Raw genomic sequence first — 17,256 nt, forward strand, 5'->3', positions numbered from 1 at the left:
GATCCCAGGACCCCGGGATCATGACCTGAGCTGAAGGCAGAGGCTTTAACCCACTGAGCCACCCAGGCGCCCCTACAAATAAATTTTTAACACATAGGTGAATTCGCGAGTATGGAATCTACGAATAATGAGAATCGACTAACTGATGTTTTGACAGGTTTTAAAGGTACTAAAGTATTCTGTCCTTAGCAGTTCTCCTATATGAAAAGAATTACATGAGTTAGGGAGGTCAAAAAGGTATAAACTTCCAGTTCTAAGTCAGTCAGTCTTGGGGCTCTAATGAAACAGTGTGATGACTATAGTTAATAATACTGTACCGGGCATTTGAAAGATGCTAATAAGTATTAAAAGTCCTTGATGGGAGAAACAGGAACAAAGGCTGGATCTTGCTGCGTCGGTAGTCTCCAGACAGAATTCCTGAGGTAGGGATTGTAACACCCCTCCGCCCCCTCAAGGACTGGTTAGTACTTTACCACCGCAGCTTTGTTCTTGTTCCTGTTACTTGCCGCTGATTTTTCCGCTGATGAGATAGCAATCGTCTTTATGTCGCCACTTACATGCACCTGAAGGATCTCAAGACTCATGTTTTACTAGACAGAAGTAAAGAACCTTATCTAAGCAGCAGCCAGCCCCTCAAGGTCCTGGATAAGCTCTGCTTCCAAATTCCATAGGGACTTAACGCTATCCCTAGCCCCCCACTAACTACAAGGTATGTAATCAGTCACTCACAACCCCAATGCAGCTCTTCCTGCCTACGGGTCCTGTCCCTGTGCTTAAATAAAAGTACCTTTTTGCACCAGAAGTGTCTCAAGAATTCTGACCATTCGCTCCCAGTCTCACATCATTCCTCACAAAAAAATTTTTGTTTCACTATATAATGTGGTTTTGGAATATAGGTGAGCTTTGGTGGGGCAAGGTCCAGAGTCTGCAACCAAGAAAGAAGTCTTGACGTCTTCAGTGCAAAATGGTGGTTTTACTAAAGCCCTGGGACAGGACCCGTGGGCAGAGTCTTGAGGAATGGTTATTATATAAGGGAAATTGGGGAAAGTAAGGAAAAGGAAAGTTTCGAAAGGGTTTTCGTGTTCAAGAAGATCCACCCATAAGATAGAGGATACCCGAGGCCTTGCCATTGTCAAGTTAAGGTGGTTTTCCCCTCTGGAAAGGCACTAATGTTAACATAATTGGGAGATTCCTGGAAGAATGTCACGCATGTCCCACCCCAGAGTGGGGGGTAGGGGGAGGTTGCCCTGTGTCAGCTTATGTCTTGTCTTCAGCTAACCTTCTGCTCTCTCATCATATATATATGACAGATGTTAACTAGACTTAATTGTGGTGATAATTTGCAGTCTATACAAATACTGAGTCATTACATGGTACACTTGAAACTAATATGTTTATGTCAGTTATACCGCAGTTGAAAACTAAAACAGGAATAGGAACTTTTTAAAAAAGGTTAAGTTCCGAGTGAGATTTATGGAATATTAAAAAGCCAGAAGAAACCCTAGAGATTTTATAGAACTCCAGGCCTCTCTTAACGCATGAGGAAACCTCCAGGGAAGTTGCAGAGTTGCGGAGGGGTGATCTGTAACAGTCCTGGGCTGGAATGCTCCTGACTTCTGGTTCAGTATTCTTCCACCTGTACTAAGCTCTTCCCACAAATCTTGGTGTTAAAAGGGATGTAGAGTCATTTCATGGGAGCACTTAGAGAATATGTAGCCAAAAAAAAAAAAGGAAAAATTATCAGTTACTTCCTGGAATACAGTGGCCAAAGTAGAAGACATCTGGTTTCTAAGCATCAGGTAGGACCACATTCAAAATATACATACAAGTAAGTATGTATGCTGTCAGCAAGATCGCGGAAACTATTTTAATTCTGTCAGTTGGGCTAGAATTTAACGACTCAATAGTAACTACTCTACTCTTATTTACAAAGAAGGCACTTGGGAATCCATTTGCAGATAACTTCCCATGGGAGGAACTTGAGAATTAGATAAACCAAAATTCACACTGCTAGTGAATGACAGTCTAGATTCCAATCCAGATCTGACTTCTGACCTAATAATAATCTTTGTATTACCTCAGGCTACTGCTTGATTTTATAAAACACCTATTTTGCCAGACTGGACATTAGAGTAGTATTATAAGGGAAGTGACTCCCAAAACAGAAAACCCTGGCAAAAGGAATTTTTATATGTTGAAGATTTTTATATGTTGAAGGATCCTGGGCATGGGGCTAAGATTGCCTTTTGCCATTGGGAAACTATTAACATCGAGGCAGCTGAGTTCCTAGAGGACTGTCGCTCTGTTTCAAGGACTTGTCAGTGGGCTGTAAGTAGTAAGGAAATTTAATATTTTTTTTTCTTCTGCCTTTGTTTCCCACATCAGATGGACCAGTGAGGAACATGTCCCAGTTATTTTAGGAACTAAAGCAACAAAACGCAAAGCTAAAATTTCCCATCAAGAAGTTCTAGTAGCTTATGGCATGGCTTGTCTTGTGCGTTACCACCCTCACACCCCCTCTAGTGGGGAAGCATGACCTATTCCTCAACAAGTAAGCAATTACTCCTCAACAAGGAACACGTTAGAACACAAGTTTTGAATCACATCTGTCTACCTGCAAAGCTGAGGGATGCAACGTGGCAAATACCCACAAAACCCAAAAACAAAGCCTTGAACGAGGACAAAGATTGGTCCAAAAGTGCCTAGGATGGAAAGGCTGGGAGACCATAAAACATGAGATACAACTGTGCATCCGAGCCCTGGTTTGTGTTACTATACGGGACAACCAGATGGTTTAAACCTCTGTCGCTAAGCCCGTTTCTCTGTTTATACAGACAGAGCTAGCACTGCTGTGTATGGTATCAATTTGCTACTTTGTCCTTTACAATCTCTCTGCCACACTAGGCTGAACCCACTCCACCAAGTTTTTCCTGAAGGCTGAGAGCACTGCATCCATGCAGGCGTGAGAAGCTCGTTACACACTCACACTCCCACGCCAAGTCTGACTCCTTGGGAGTCCACTTCCAGCTCTGCATTTTATGCCACTGTATCTTTTGTATGTGGTTTTTCACAATTTTCCTATCATACTAAACACAGTAAAAAGTCTCAACACATTGACACCTGGTTCTGGTTACCTGGTAGTATTACTTGTGTGCCATTAAACGGGAGATCAAGAGCACCCGGGTGGCCCAGTGGGTTAAGCATCTGCCTTTAGCTCGGGTCATGATCCCAGGGTCCTGGATGGAGCCCTGTATTGGGCTCTGCTCGAGCAGTGAGTCTTCGTCTCCCTCTGTGCACGCTCTCTCTCTCAAAATAAATAAAATCTTAAAAAATAACAAATAAATAAACAGGAGACCAAAACCACAGAACAAATAAATAGGTTGGGGTTATAGGGTAGGAAACCTATAAAAACACAAGTGCAGATTATAACTGGCTGGTAAGTCTGTAGCAGACCACCTGCCATCACTGCTCTTCTTGGACCCCAGAGCTGGGCCAGCGCTGTTGCTTTGGAACCTGGGGTCCTTGTTTAACTCTCCCATCCCTAGGTCAGCAGGTCTCAGCCTCAGTTTCACATTATTCGCCAGGTGCTTTTATTATTTTTTTTAAAGATTTTATTTATTTATTTGACACAGAGAGAGAGAGATCACAAGTAGGCAGAGAGGCAGGCAGACAGGGAGGGGGAAGCAGGCTCCCCCCTGAGCAGAGAGCCCGAGGCGGGGCTGGATCCCAGGACGCTGAGATCATGACGGGAGCCGAAGGTAGTGGCTTAACCCACTGAGCCACCCAGGCGCCCCTCCCTGGGTGCTTTTAAAAGTGTCTACTGATAGCCGTGCCTTGCCTGTGCTTTTCCGGTTTCATTGGTATGGTTACACTCAGCATTCATATGTCAAGCTGTCCTGGTTTTCCAGTATGCAGCCAAGGTTGAAAATTACAGCTTCGGATACTTTCTCTCTCTCTCTCTCTCTCTCTTTTTCTTTTTTTTAAAGATTGTATTTATTTATTTTAGAGACAGAGATCACAAGTAGGCAGAGAGGCAGGCAGAGAGGCAGGCAGAGAGAGACGAGGAAGCAGGCACTGTGCTGAGCAGAGAGCCTGACACAGGGCTCGATCCCAGGACCCTGAGATCATGACCTGAGCCGAAGGCAGAGGCTTAACCCACTGAGCCACCCAGGCATCCCGGATACTTTCTCTTTTAAGGAACATACTATTTTAAGATAGCCCATTTTATTTTTAAACAGTTCTAATTGTTACAAATTTCTATCTTATATTAATACAAGAATTATTTGAATTATAGTAATATAAGGATTTCTTGGACTTTGTGTGTTTAAAAACCAGCAGACCAAACTGTAGTTTTTATTCAAATAATAAACACATGTATTACATAAAATACATGCTATATCTGTATGCATTGTGTCCTACCTTAGAGCCATGTAGTTTATTATTTTTGATAGATTGCCAACATTTCCGTGTATTTTGTCCTCCTTTTTGCCAAGATTTATAGAGGACATTCTTTGTGTTCTCCCTCTGTTCCAGAGTTCTTCAGACGCTGCGTATTTGGCCCGGCATGTTGGTTTGCGGGTGGGAGTCCCAAAAGAGGTCCCAGCTCTCACTGTTAACAGACTCTGCGGCTCTGGTTTCCAGTCCATTGTGAGTGGATGTCAGGTATGGGAACATTTTATTACTTCTCTGAAAATACGCTAAAAGCTGTTGGAGAAAATGCCCCTCTTCAGTAGAACACCGTAGGCTTTTATTTTATAGTGCTTCGTTAGGAAAAGTCAATATTTGATTTTTCTTGGAAAAGTACACAGGAATACAAGAATCCACAGTTTCTTAAAAGCTGTTCACGGATCTTTGAAGACATGCTAAATGGAATAAATGAGCCACAAAAGGACAAATACTGTATGATCTCCTTCATATGAGTAGTCAGATTCATAGAGACAGAAAGGAGGATGGTGGTTGCTGGGGCTGGGGAAGGAAAAAAGGAGGAGTTCATGTTTAACGGGTACTGAGTTCAGCCTGCAGAGCCGAAAAGGTGTCTGGAGATGAGTGGTGGTGGTTGGTCAGACAACACTGTGAATGCACTTATTGAACAGTACACTTAAAATTGGTTACAATGGTAAATTTGAAGTTAGGTATATTTTATCACAGTTTTTTTTTTAAAGCTAATCATGACTCTCACTTTTATCAAGTGCTTCCTGTGTGCCTGATCTATGCTAGATTTACATTCAGTATCTCACTTAGTCTTCACAACCATCCGGTAAGACAGGAACTATCACTATTCCCATTTAGCAGGCAAGGAAACTGATGAGTAAGGTGACTAAGTTACAGAGACAGAACTTGAACTCAGGTCTGTGAAACACAGAATAAAGACTATAAGACTAGGAAGAAAGTTGGAGGGTTTAGGGGATGGTAAGAAATGCATTCCTTTTTAAGGGATGGGTACTCGGACAAAAACATTTGATCTGTGAGCATAGGGAAAAGGGATACAGTGAAATCCAATTTTATTCGTCCAGATTTTCATTTTTTTACAGAATGAAGGACATGGACATATTGTGATGAATAATTTTCATCTTAATTTATTTCTGTAACAATGTATCTGAAACAGTGGTCCTGATTCTCCTAGCAGTCACTGTGAACACTGGCTTTGGAGGCTTGTTCCTTGCTTCTTTTCTGAGAAATGCAAATAGTGGGAAGTGTTAGAAGGAAGAAATGGGTTTCTTTTTCTGATCCTCCTCAGTTAACTCAGTTCTTGTGTGTGGTCTGTTACTTGCATTTAACTCCTGCATTAATGGGATAAATTCTACTTCCGCCTTTTTAAAGGATTTATTCTTTATCCTCAGCTGATAATCTGTATATTATGCCAGGCATTAATATCTCTGCTGATTTTCAAGATTTATTTCGAGGGTAAGAATTATCATTCCTTGCCAGAACATAGGTAGAATTTGTCACTTGCGCACACACAATTGAAGTCTGTTAGGTTTTTCTCCCCTTGTGTCTTGGGGATGGGCGCTGTGGCATGTGCTTTGCCATGACTTGACAAGTATTTCCTTTTGAGACTGTAAATCATTACATTTACTGTTAGTTTACTGCTTAATACAAACCTCTGTCACAATAAAAGTTTTTTTGTTATTGCTGCGCATTCGTTTTCAAATAGGAAATTTGTGTTAAAGAGGCCGAAGTTGTCTTATGTGGAGGAACTGAAAGCATGAGCCAGTCTCCCTACTGTGTCAGGAACGTACGCTTTGGAACCAAGTTTGGATCAGATCTCAAGGTTGGAACCATTCAAATGTTTAAAAATTATTTGTCATGCATTTATGCTAATATATATTTTTAAAATTTTATTTATTTACTTGACAGAGAGACAGTAAGAGAGGGAACACAAGCAGGGAGTGGGAGTGGGAGAGGGAGAAGCAGGCTTCCCGCTAAGCATGGAGTCCGATGCAGGACTCGATCCCAAGACCCTGGGATTATGACCTGAGCCAAAGGCAGCTGCTTAACGACTGAGCCACCCAAGCGCCCCTATGCTAGTAATTTTAATAACACCATTTTGGGAGAGGGAAAACAAATTTTGAAACCAGTTTCGTTAATAGGGAATTAACAGAATACAAAAATGACTTGAAATTTGTAAACTATTTCAAAACCCCAGTCTGGTTTTTAGTTTGACATCTTAACCTGCATTTAAAAAATCCACATAGACTTCATCTCACCATGCCTCTGTTCATGGAATTAATACACTGGGAAGGCAGAGGAAAGGAGGAGGTAGATCAAAAAGATAGGCAGAGGTTGAAGTAATTAATTTCTCTACTGAATAAATGGTAAACCCAGTAATTAAATCTTTACCATGATTTATGGAAGTTTTCTTCCTGGAGCAGTCTCCATTGAATAGGTATCTTCTTCACAGAAAACCTTCCCTTTATTTTATTGATTTTTTTTTTATTTTGCTCTTTAAATTTTTTTTTTAAAGATTCTCTTTGAATAGAGATGATATTGTCCTGAGTCAATCAGACAAAAAATGATCTTCGCATTTTTTTTTTAAATTTTTTATTTATTTTCAGCGTAACAGTATTCATTGTTTTTTCACCACACCCAGTGCTCCATGCAATCTGTGCCCTCCCTAATACCCACCACCTGGTTCCCCCACCCTCCCACCCTGCCCCTTCAAAACCCTCAGGTTGTTTTTCAGAGTCCATAGTCTCTCATGGTTCACCTCCCCTTCCAATTTCCCTCAACTCCCTTCTCCTCTCCATCTACCCTTGTCCTCTATATTATTTGTTATGCTCCACCAATAAGTGAAACCATATGATACTTGACTTTCTCTGTTTGACTTATTTCACTCAGCATAATCTCTTCCAGTCCTGTCCATGTTGCTACAAAAGTTGGGTATTCGTCCTTTCTGATGGAGGCATAATACTCCATAGTGTATATGGACCACATCTTCCTTATCCATTCATCCGTTGAAGGGCATCTTGGTTCTTTCCACAGTTTGGCGACCGTGGCCATTGCTGCTATAAACATTGGGGTACAGATGGCCCTTCTTTTCACTACATCTGTATCTTTGGGGTAAATACCCAGCAGTGCAATTGCAGGGTCATAGGGAAGATCTATTTTTAATTTCCTGAGGAATCTCCACACTGTTCTCCAAAGTGGCTGCACCAGTTTGCATTCCCACCAACAGTGTAAGAGGGTTCCCCTTTCTCCACATCCTCTCCAACACACGTTGTTTCCTGTCTTGCTAATTTTGGCCATTCTAACTGGTGTAAGGTGGTATCTCAATGTGGTTTTGATTTGAATCTCCCTGATGGCTAGTGATGATGAACATTTTTTCATGTGTCTGGTAGCCATTTGTATGTCTTCATTGGAGAAGTGTCTGTTCATATCTTCTGCCCATTTTTTAATATGATTATCTGTTTTGTGTGTGTTGAGTTTGAGGAGTTCTTTATAGATCCTGGATATCAACCTTTTATCTGTACTGTCATTTGCAAATATCTTCGCATCTTTGAGAGCTCGGGCACGGGAATGACAGTACTGACAGAGGGCACTAGTGTGCTGTCCCTCCCATGGGAAAGGGCTAATGACATTCTCTGTTGTTAGCATTTTCCAACAGCAGTGATTGGTTCACACTTCACCTAGTTCGTCCCCTGGTCTTTTTGAAAGTTGGAAAGAATAAGACCTAGAAAATATGAAATAGTATTGTAGACACCAAGTATTAAGAAAACCTTTGGAAAGACAGGTCAGTGACTCGAAGATGATGAGGGGCCGTGGAGAAGACACAAGGGGGCACCCTTATCAGAGACTGACCCACTGTATCCAGGAGGAGGAGTAAGTAACTTTTCTGTTCCTCAAGGAACCTGTGTGGGTTTTCCACCTCCCAGTAGCTGACAGAACCAGCAGTTCCTGTCACTGAAGGAGTTCAGGCATACTCCTGCAGAGCTCAGAATCGTGGGTCACAAAGATGGCTACAGGGAAACATCGCATGAGGACCCCGTGTTAGGTTTCTTACAAATGTAGCCTTGAGGTTTTCTTTCTTTTTTTTTTTTCCTAAAGATTTTATTTATTTATTTGACAGACAGAGATCACAAATAGGCAGAGAAGCAGGCGGAGAGGGAGGAGGAAGCAGGCTCCCTGCTAAGCAGAGAGCCTGATTCGGGGTTCGATCCCAGGACCCTGGGATCATGACCTGAGCCAAAGGCAGAGGCTTTAACCCACTGAGCCACCCAGGTGCCCCTTCTTTCTTTTTTAAGATTTTATTTATTTATTTATTTGTGAGAGAGTATACAGAGGGAGGGTGAGAGAGGGAGAGGCAGACTCCCTGCTGAACAGGGAGCCTGGCGTGGGGCTCGATCCCTGGACTCCAGGATCATGACCTGAGCCAAAGGCAGACACTTAGCCAACTGAGCCACCCAGGTGCCCCGGCGGTTTCGTTTTGATTGTAGGATGATCTGTGTCCCCTCCCCGAACAGTGAGGATGCGTGCATTTGATTATGGCATTGCGTGTTTTTTAAAATGTCCCAGAACCAAAGATGAATAATAGTAATAGTAAATGCTATCAGAAAATATAATTTAACCTTCATTTATTGGGACAATTAATTAAATGTAAAGATATTACAGCATATTACTTTCAAAAGATACACTTTAACAAATCACCTTACTATTCGTGTCTTTCAATAGCTGGAAGATGCTTTGTGGTCAGGATTAACAGATGAGCACATCCGACTCCCCATGGGGATCACCGCAGAGAATCTTGCTGCAAAACATAACATAAGCAGAGAAGACTGTGACAAGTACGCCCTGCAGTCCCAGCAGAGGTGGAAAGCTGGTCAGTGAGATGCATGTTAGAAGTGTCAACAGAAGAAAACTTGGAGGGGGGTGGGTGAAATGGGCAGAGGGAGTCAAAAGTTATAAAATTAAGTAAGTCCCGGGGATGTAACGTACAGCATGGTGACCGTAGTTAATAACTCTGTAGAGCGCATGTGTGAAGTTGCTAGTAGAGTAGATCTTCAAGGTTCTCATCACAAGAAAAAAAAATTGGTGCTGCTATGTATGGAGACAGATGTTAACTAGACTTAGAGCAGTGATCATTGTGCAGTCCTGTATACACAAATACCGAATGGTTAGGCTGTATACCTGAAACTAAAATAACGTTGTATGTCAGTTATACCTGGGTTTAAAAAAATAGAGAAGAGTTTGGTCATTTTCGGATTATAATGGTCATATAATAATATTTGTTTAAAATTGTACCTTTTGAAAATCACTTTTTCATCATTCCTTTGTGTTTAGATAAGTAGATCATCATCGAGTGATGAATGATTGCAAAATTAACCAGGAGTTTCTCTTTTGAAATATAGTAATGCTACCTAAAAAGTGGCATTGCTAATTGACCTTATCTGGCCACTTGAATTTTGTCCTCAGTGGTTCTGATGTCAGTAGAACATGGAGAACACTCTGCTGCAAGGGCTTTGATACTCTGTGAGAGACGATGGCTTCCGGGGGCTGCTGGGACAGAGAGGGTGTTCTCCTCTGTGAGGCATACCCTGTTCACGAGGAAGGGATGGTATGTTTGGAAAGGACCCGTTGTGTGCCTTCCTCCTCCCATTCCTAATTGAGAATCATTGCGCGCTGACTCGAAGACTCAGACTCTGCGGCCAGAGCTCTGGTGCCCTTGGTGTAACACTTCTCACTACTGTCAGACCAGTCCAAAGTGGGCAACATGATGGTATGGTGAGTTGAAGACATTTGTTAGTCTCTTGAAAAAGATTTTTTAAGCTAAACTATTATAAATGAGCAGCAACTCTTCTTCAGGGGTGTTAAATACTCGGAGTAGTGAGACTGAAGTCCGTCTTAGCATTTCAGAGGGAGAAGTGGGATGGAGCCGATGCCCGCCAGCTCATTCTCTGTGCTTTTCTTACACATTAAAGTGGGAGCATGCTGGTCCAGAGGCCAGGAGTCATGAGCTCTGTTTCTACCTTTGCCGCATACAAGTTAACCAACCTCTACCAAGTCATTTTTTCACTGGGCGTCTGTACAATTGAGATAAAGAAGATTTGCCTCCCCCTTTTCCCTAAGAGTTGTGAAAACCAAATAAGGGAAGTGTGTAGCCTGCCCTCGTAAAGGGCTATCAGAAGGAAGATGGTCTCACTCCTGGCGTGTTCTGTTTCTGGAAGCTGTAGATTACTGTCGTCCATTGTAGTCGATGGAGGTGGAAGCAGGTCAGCTGTTTCACTCACAACTGTGTCGGTAATCGCTCGTCAGATTTCCTCGGGTTGCTTGTCATTAAATTTCAGTCATAGATTACTTGGTAACCTAGATCAGTAACTTCTTTTGGAGACAGTTTCTTTTTTCTTACTGTGGTAAAGACACTTAAAATAAACTCTACCCCCTCAACAAATTTTTTTAAGTGCACAGCACATTGTTGTACGACCTGGTAACTTAAATTTACTTCTTACCTCACCCAGAGAAGTTTAAATGAGACATTAAGTTTACTTAGTGCTATTCTGTTCTGTAGCTAACAGACAAGGACTGCTAATAGTCTAGTGACACCTTGTAAAAAAAAATTACAGTAAAAAAGATCAAAATTACAATTTTAAAAAGATGCAGAACGCGTTTGCATAGATTGATGGCAGTGTATTAAGTCCTTCGAGAGGCAGCGTAAGTTGTACCTGTAACAAAGGCTTATGTTGAAGTAGGCTGTGAGGAAAGGGTAGAGCCGAAATTGAAAGATGTGTTTGATTTTGTTTCTTGTATCTTCTTTTTCTCCCATTCCCACAATGGTCTTTCTCCTATTTCAGCTAACGATGCTGGCTACTTTAATAATGAGATGGCACCCATTGAGGTGAAGACGAAGAAGGGGAAACAGACAATGCAGGTAGACGAGCACGCTCGGCCCCAGACGACCCTGGAGCAGTTAACTAAACTCCCCCCAGTATTCAAGAAGGAGGGAACCGTGACTGCGGGGAACGCCTCGGTAGGTGATGCCACAGCTCACCTTGGACTCTTGCTGCCATGTTCAGTGCAAAGTAGTCCTGTGGGGTCTTTTGGAGACTTCTCGTGCTAGTCTTTAGCTGTTTACCTTCAACTGGCAGTGTTCATATTCGGTTAATTGGGGATTTCATAGTCTCAAACAAAATATTTTAACTCGCATACAATACTCTTCCAGTTTCTTAGTCTTTTCAAAATACTACAAAGACTCTAGAAGGAAATCTGCTTGGTTATTATTCCAGTTTTCCGGGGTTCATTGGTTGGTTTGTTGGTTTTCTGATGCATACAACTCAACAGATTTCTTACGTCTCCCCACATCTGGACATAATCTTTTCCTGGACATTGTTTCCTGTTTTCCCTTGGTGAGGTTGGATTCTGTGCCTAAAACAGTTCCTGGAGCACTGCGAGCCCTTGTCATAGCCCAGATTGTGATGCTGTTTCTTATGTAGTACCACAATCCTAACGCTACCGCATTAGTTCAAACCTTGATTAACTGGGTCCTTCTGCCTTATAGTCAGTGTTCCTGTTTTTGTTTCCAAGGGGGTATCCGATGGTGCTGGAGCTGTTATCATAGCTAGTGAAGATGCTGTTAAAAAACATAACTTCACGCCACTGGCAAGAATTGTGGGCTATTTCGTGTCTGGATGTGATCCCTCCATCATGGGTATTGGTAAGTTTGTAGCGTGTGTTTCTGGAGAGAAGTCATCTTTGGCATTCAGATACCTGAAACAGTAGCCAGATCAAGGTCACTTGTGGGGAAAAGGAGATTGGTCATCAGTCATTTAAACAAATCTAGAAAACCTGTGCCGGGCCCAGTAGGAAAACCAAGACTGCTCGTGGGCAGTAATCACGTCTCACTGTCTGTATTTAAGACTGGCTCCCAGCATATAACAGAAGAATTACAAGGTGCTGACCACAGGAGACAGTAGGCAAGGAGACATCCTGGGGCCAAACAGAGATGGCTGAATGCTGGGTGTCCTGCATGCGGCTGCTGGTGTGTCTCATTTCCTCTTCCCACAACCCCTTTGTGAGGGAGAAAATGGAGGCTTAGGGAGGTTATCTTGTCAAGTTCCAGACGGGTAAGTGATGGAGCCAGGATGGGAACCGGGCCTCTCTAATTCAAGTGCTCTTCCCACTGTGTTGTCCTGGAAGTCAGAGTCACGCCCACCTGGCTCAGCTGCTGCTTAATAGGAAAATGAAGGATTCCGGTGGATCTCAGTTTGGCAGAGATGAGCAGGAGAACTCCCTACAAGTGTGTATAGTTGACCCTTGAACAATGTAGGGACGAGGGGTGCCAACTGTCACGCAGCCGGGGTCCAAGTACAACTGTTGCTTCCCATGAAACTTAACCACTAAGAGCCTCCTGTTGCCCAGAAGCCTGACCCGTAACATAAGCTTTTAACACACACTTTGTATGTTACATGGAGTATGCACTGTATTCTCACGGTAAACTAGAGGAAAGGAAATTTTTTTTTTTAAATTTTATTTATTTATTTGACAGACAGAGATCACAAGTAGGCAGAGAGACAGGCAGAGAGAGAGGAAGGGAAGCAGGCTCCCGGCCAAGCAGAGAGCCCGATGTGGGGCTCGATCCCAGGACCCTGGGATCATGACCGGAGCCGCAGGCAGAGGCTTTAACCCACTGAGCCACCCAGGTGCCCCAGGAAAGGAAATGTTCTTAAGAAAACTGTAAACAGGGGTGCCTGGGTGGCTCAGTGGGTTTAAAACCCTCCTTCAGCTCAGGTCATGATCCCAGGGTCCTGGGATCGAGCCCCGCATCGGGCTCTCTGCTAAGCAGGGTACCTTCCCTTCCTCTCTCTCTGCCTGCCTCTCTGCCTACTTGTGATCTCTCTCTGTCAAATAAATAAATAAAATCTTCAAAAAAAAAAAAAGAAAGAAAAAGAAAACTGTAAGCAAATACATTCATCGTACTGTACTGTATTGACCACATCTGCACGTAAGTGGACCTGCTCTGTTCAAACTTGTGCTGTTCAAGGGCCAACTGTATGTTCTTTTTGGGTTGAAAGATATGAATTAGGAAAAGAAACAGCTTTTTGCTGGATGTGCTCCTAGGAACCTCAGATGTGCTGAATTTTAGTAATGTCTGTCATCATTCTCCAGGAAACAGAATTGATGAGGCGCCTCACTTAAAAAATACTAGTGCTGGAGGCTTTGTCCTATCCTGTCTTTACCCTCATACCCCAAAGAAAAGGCTACTCTGGGGCTAGATTCAGATTCTCGATGGGTCCAGAGGTTTTTCTTTGAGCATAGTTAGGCCTTTTCCAACTAAATTGGATTTTGAAGTAGGATCCAGGGTAGAAGGGGAATGACCTGTTGATGACCTGTGTTCTCAGAGATCCTTCGGTCTGTCCCTCAAAGTTCTTCTCAAGTAATAGCGTTTGTGCTCACTGAGGACATAGTAAATACCCAACCATATCTGTCCATATTTTGTCACTTTCACTGTGTTTCATATTACTTTAACTAAAACCATAAGCTATGTGACCATCTGTTAAAAGTCAGTTTTTTCTGTATCTCAGGCTTAAAAGCTTAATTAGCTTTTAGCTCCTTGCTTTCACCAAAACACTGCTTTTGTTTTAGAGATGGGAAGTAGCTTTAAAAAGTATGGTATTTATCACTTCAATGTCTAGAACGGTGGTTTCCCAGACCCCAAATGATCATCAAAATCTACCCATAACCCCACCCCAAAAGATTATGTTTCAGTAGTTCCAGGGTGGAGCCTGGGGTATATGGGGTTTAAGTGTACCTGGATGGTCTTGATGACCAATCAAGTTATTTTATAGTTCCTTTTCAATTTAGTCTCACTGAATAGGTTCTGATACATTAACATAGCGAAGAAAATGTAGTTTTCCAGGGTGTCTGTGTGGCTCAGTCGTTAAGCGTCTGCCTTCGGCTCAGGTCATGATCCCAGGGTCCTGGGATCAAGCCCCACATCCGGCTCCCTGCTCAGGGGGAAGCCTGCTTCTCCCTCTCCCACCCCTCCTGCTTGTGTTCCTCTCACTGTGTCTCTGTTAGATAGATATTAATCTAAAAAAAAAGGAAGAAGAAAATGTAGTTTTCCTTTCTTCTGTTCCAGGGTCTGGATGCTGGCCCTTGTAGTACAGTGAATACCAATGTGCAAGGATTGCTTTTTTCCCTCAGGGCTTGAGCAGAGCCATAAATGCCAAATGCCCCAGTGTCAGATGTCCCTTCTCTAGACAGCTGTCTGTCGGTTGTTGTGTGGGATTAAACAAGGTGACTACACGGAGTGCCCCAAATGAATAAACAAGGGAGAGTGGTTTTTGAGTGGTAGGGATTGATTCATCACTCCAGTTTCTAAGAATAGTGCCCTCGGTTATGTAGTTATCCAACATCAAGCAATCCTTAGCCTTGCAAGAGAAGCTGCTGACCCAGAAAAGGGAGGAAAGCGGGGCCTTGGGACTCTCAGTGGCTCCCTGGAAGGACACATACGGAAAGACAGTCAGTGCTCCCTGGAACTCCCCAGTGGTGGCAGTGGTGAGGGAAGCCTTGAACATCTGGAGCTATAGCAGCTCTGGTTTTATCCTTTTTTTTTTTTAAAAGGTCCTACCTATTTATTTGACAGACAGAAATCACAAGTAGGCAGAGAGGCAGGCACAGAGAGAGGGGGAGGCAGGCTCCCCGCCGAACAGAGAGCCCGATGCGGGGCTCGATCCTAGGACTCTGGGATCATGGCCTGAGCCAAAGGCAGAGGCTTTAACCCACTGAGCCACCCAGGCACCCCTGGTTTTATCTTTTATTGGGCTTAATTTGTAGAGAGGATTCTGGTAGTTAAAAAGAAGGTTAAAAACCAGTTCAGAGCACTTGTGATGAGAAGCATACAGTCCAAAAGAGGTGCTCAGGGTCACATAGCTATTAGTGGTAGGACTAGAAACGAGGTCTCCTTTTCCCAACAAGATTATTATAACTTTCTGGGTCCCAGTGAAGTCCCATAACAGTGTTATGGGAACAGTCCTTTAAAACTCAGGCTGTGGCCCCGCGTATTTTAACAATTGACTGTAATGATTCTGAGTTAATAAGAATGCACTGAGTCACGCTTACTGTGGAGATGAAGACAAGGAGGTGTGTAGAGCAGAGTTAGACCCTCAGCTTTTGGTTCCGTGTGTCTCTGACCCCTGTAGAGTACTTTATCCCCTGGCCATGCTAGCTAACTGCTGCTCTGCTATTGACTCTCCTATTTTTGTGCCTTAGACATTCAAAGAGAATCTAGAACTAGGTTTTATGTTAAATCGGTAGCCAGATTGAAAAGCACTAACCGGATGCCCTTCACCTGTAAGCAGACGACTGTCCAAAGAACATTTTAACTAGGTGACAAAACAAAGTACACTGTGTTTAGATTGCATCATGCTTTTCTTGTGAGGACTGATTTCCCATGTTACTTTAGGCATATGTATGACACTTGTTGCAGAATATCTGACTACTTAAACGCAATAGAACATAACACACAAATTTTTTTAGACATGGCCATTCCATTCTCTGAGAATAGGGAAGTAGATAATCTTCTTCAGCCAGCTTTTTTACCTTTTAGGACAACATATCAGTATAACTTGAAAATCTTGAGCAGCATTAAACTGTCATTGGTGATCATCAGTAATCTGTGAGCTAAAGTTTTAGAAGTCTTACTAGGTAGATTTGCGTTTCTGCCATGGGCGTTTGGTTTTGTTTAAAATCTCTGCCTACCGGGAGGAGTGAAGATGGCGGAGAAGTAGCAGGCTGAGACGACATCGGGTAGCAGGAGATCAGCTAGATAGCTTATCTAACCATTGCAAACACCTACAAACCCAACGGGAAATTGAAGAGAAGAAGAGCAACAATTCTAGAAACAGAAAATCGATCACTTTCTGAAAGGTAGGACCTGCGGAGAAGTGAATCCAAAGCGACGTGAAGACTGACCGCGGGGGGAGGGGCCGGCTTCCAGCAAGCGGCGGAGCGACGGAGCACAAAATCGGGACTTTTTAAAGTCTGCTCCACGGAGGGACATCGCTCCAGAGGCTAAACCGGGGGGAAGCCCATGCAGGGTCAGTGTAACCCCAGGTCCCGCGGGGTCACAGAAGGACCGGGGATGTCTGAGTGCCGCAGAGCTCACAGGTATTAGAGCGGGGAAGCCGGCTACAGCGACGAAGCCGAGGAGTGAGCTCTCAGCCCGGGGTTACCTTGAGCCAGTCGCAGGCTGGGTGGGCTCGGAGCACGGCCGGAGGCCACGGAGACGGAAGCGACCGGGCGCTTTTCTCCAAGTGCCAGCAATTGACTGCTTTCCTCCAGGTGCAACCAGAGGCCAGGGAGGCAGGGGCGGTTGGGCACTTTTCTCTGAGGGCGCACTGAAGAGCGGAACCCCAAGCTCTGGGCTCCTCCGGGCTGGAGATTGGGAGGCTGCCATCTTCATTCCCGTCCTCCGGAACTCTACGGAAAGCACTCAGGGAACAAAAGCTCCCGAAAGCAAACCCAAGCGGATTACTTAGCCCGGCCCCTGGCAAGGGCGGTGCAATTCCGCCTGCGGCAGAGACACTTGAGAATCACTACAACAGGCCCCTCCCCCAGAAGATCAACAAGAAACCCAGCCAAGACCAACTTCACTCACCAAAGAGAACAGCGGAATTCCAGAGGAGGAGAAAGCAAATCTTATCTGGACAAAATGACAAGGCGGAAAAACTCACCACAAAATAAAGAATAAGAGGCAGTACCGAAGGCTGGGGACCTAATCAATATGGACATTGGTAATATGACAGATCTAGAGTTCAGAATGAC

At 43.6% G+C, this 17,256-nt stretch overlaps 1 protein-coding gene across 1 annotated transcript in view; it reads left to right on the plus strand.

Annotated features, from left to right (window-relative positions):
* ACAA2 (acetyl-CoA acyltransferase 2) overlaps positions 1-17,256 on the plus strand; it is a 38,028-nt gene that overhangs the window by 10,814 nt on the left and 9,958 nt on the right. Inside the window, exons 3-7 of the mRNA XM_080822238.1 lie at positions 4,534-4,662; positions 6,155-6,271; positions 9,169-9,316; positions 11,286-11,461; positions 12,016-12,145. Coding sequence (XP_080678364.1) covers positions 4,534-4,662; positions 6,155-6,271; positions 9,169-9,316; positions 11,286-11,461; positions 12,016-12,145 — 700 coding nt within the window. The remainder of the gene's footprint in view (positions 1-4,533; positions 4,663-6,154; positions 6,272-9,168; positions 9,317-11,285; positions 11,462-12,015; positions 12,146-17,256) is intronic.

The sequence above is a fragment of the Martes martes genome (genome assembly GCF_963455335.1).
Source record: "Martes martes genome assembly, chromosome: 13".
Lineage (NCBI taxonomy): Eukaryota > Metazoa > Chordata > Mammalia > Carnivora > Mustelidae > Martes > Martes martes.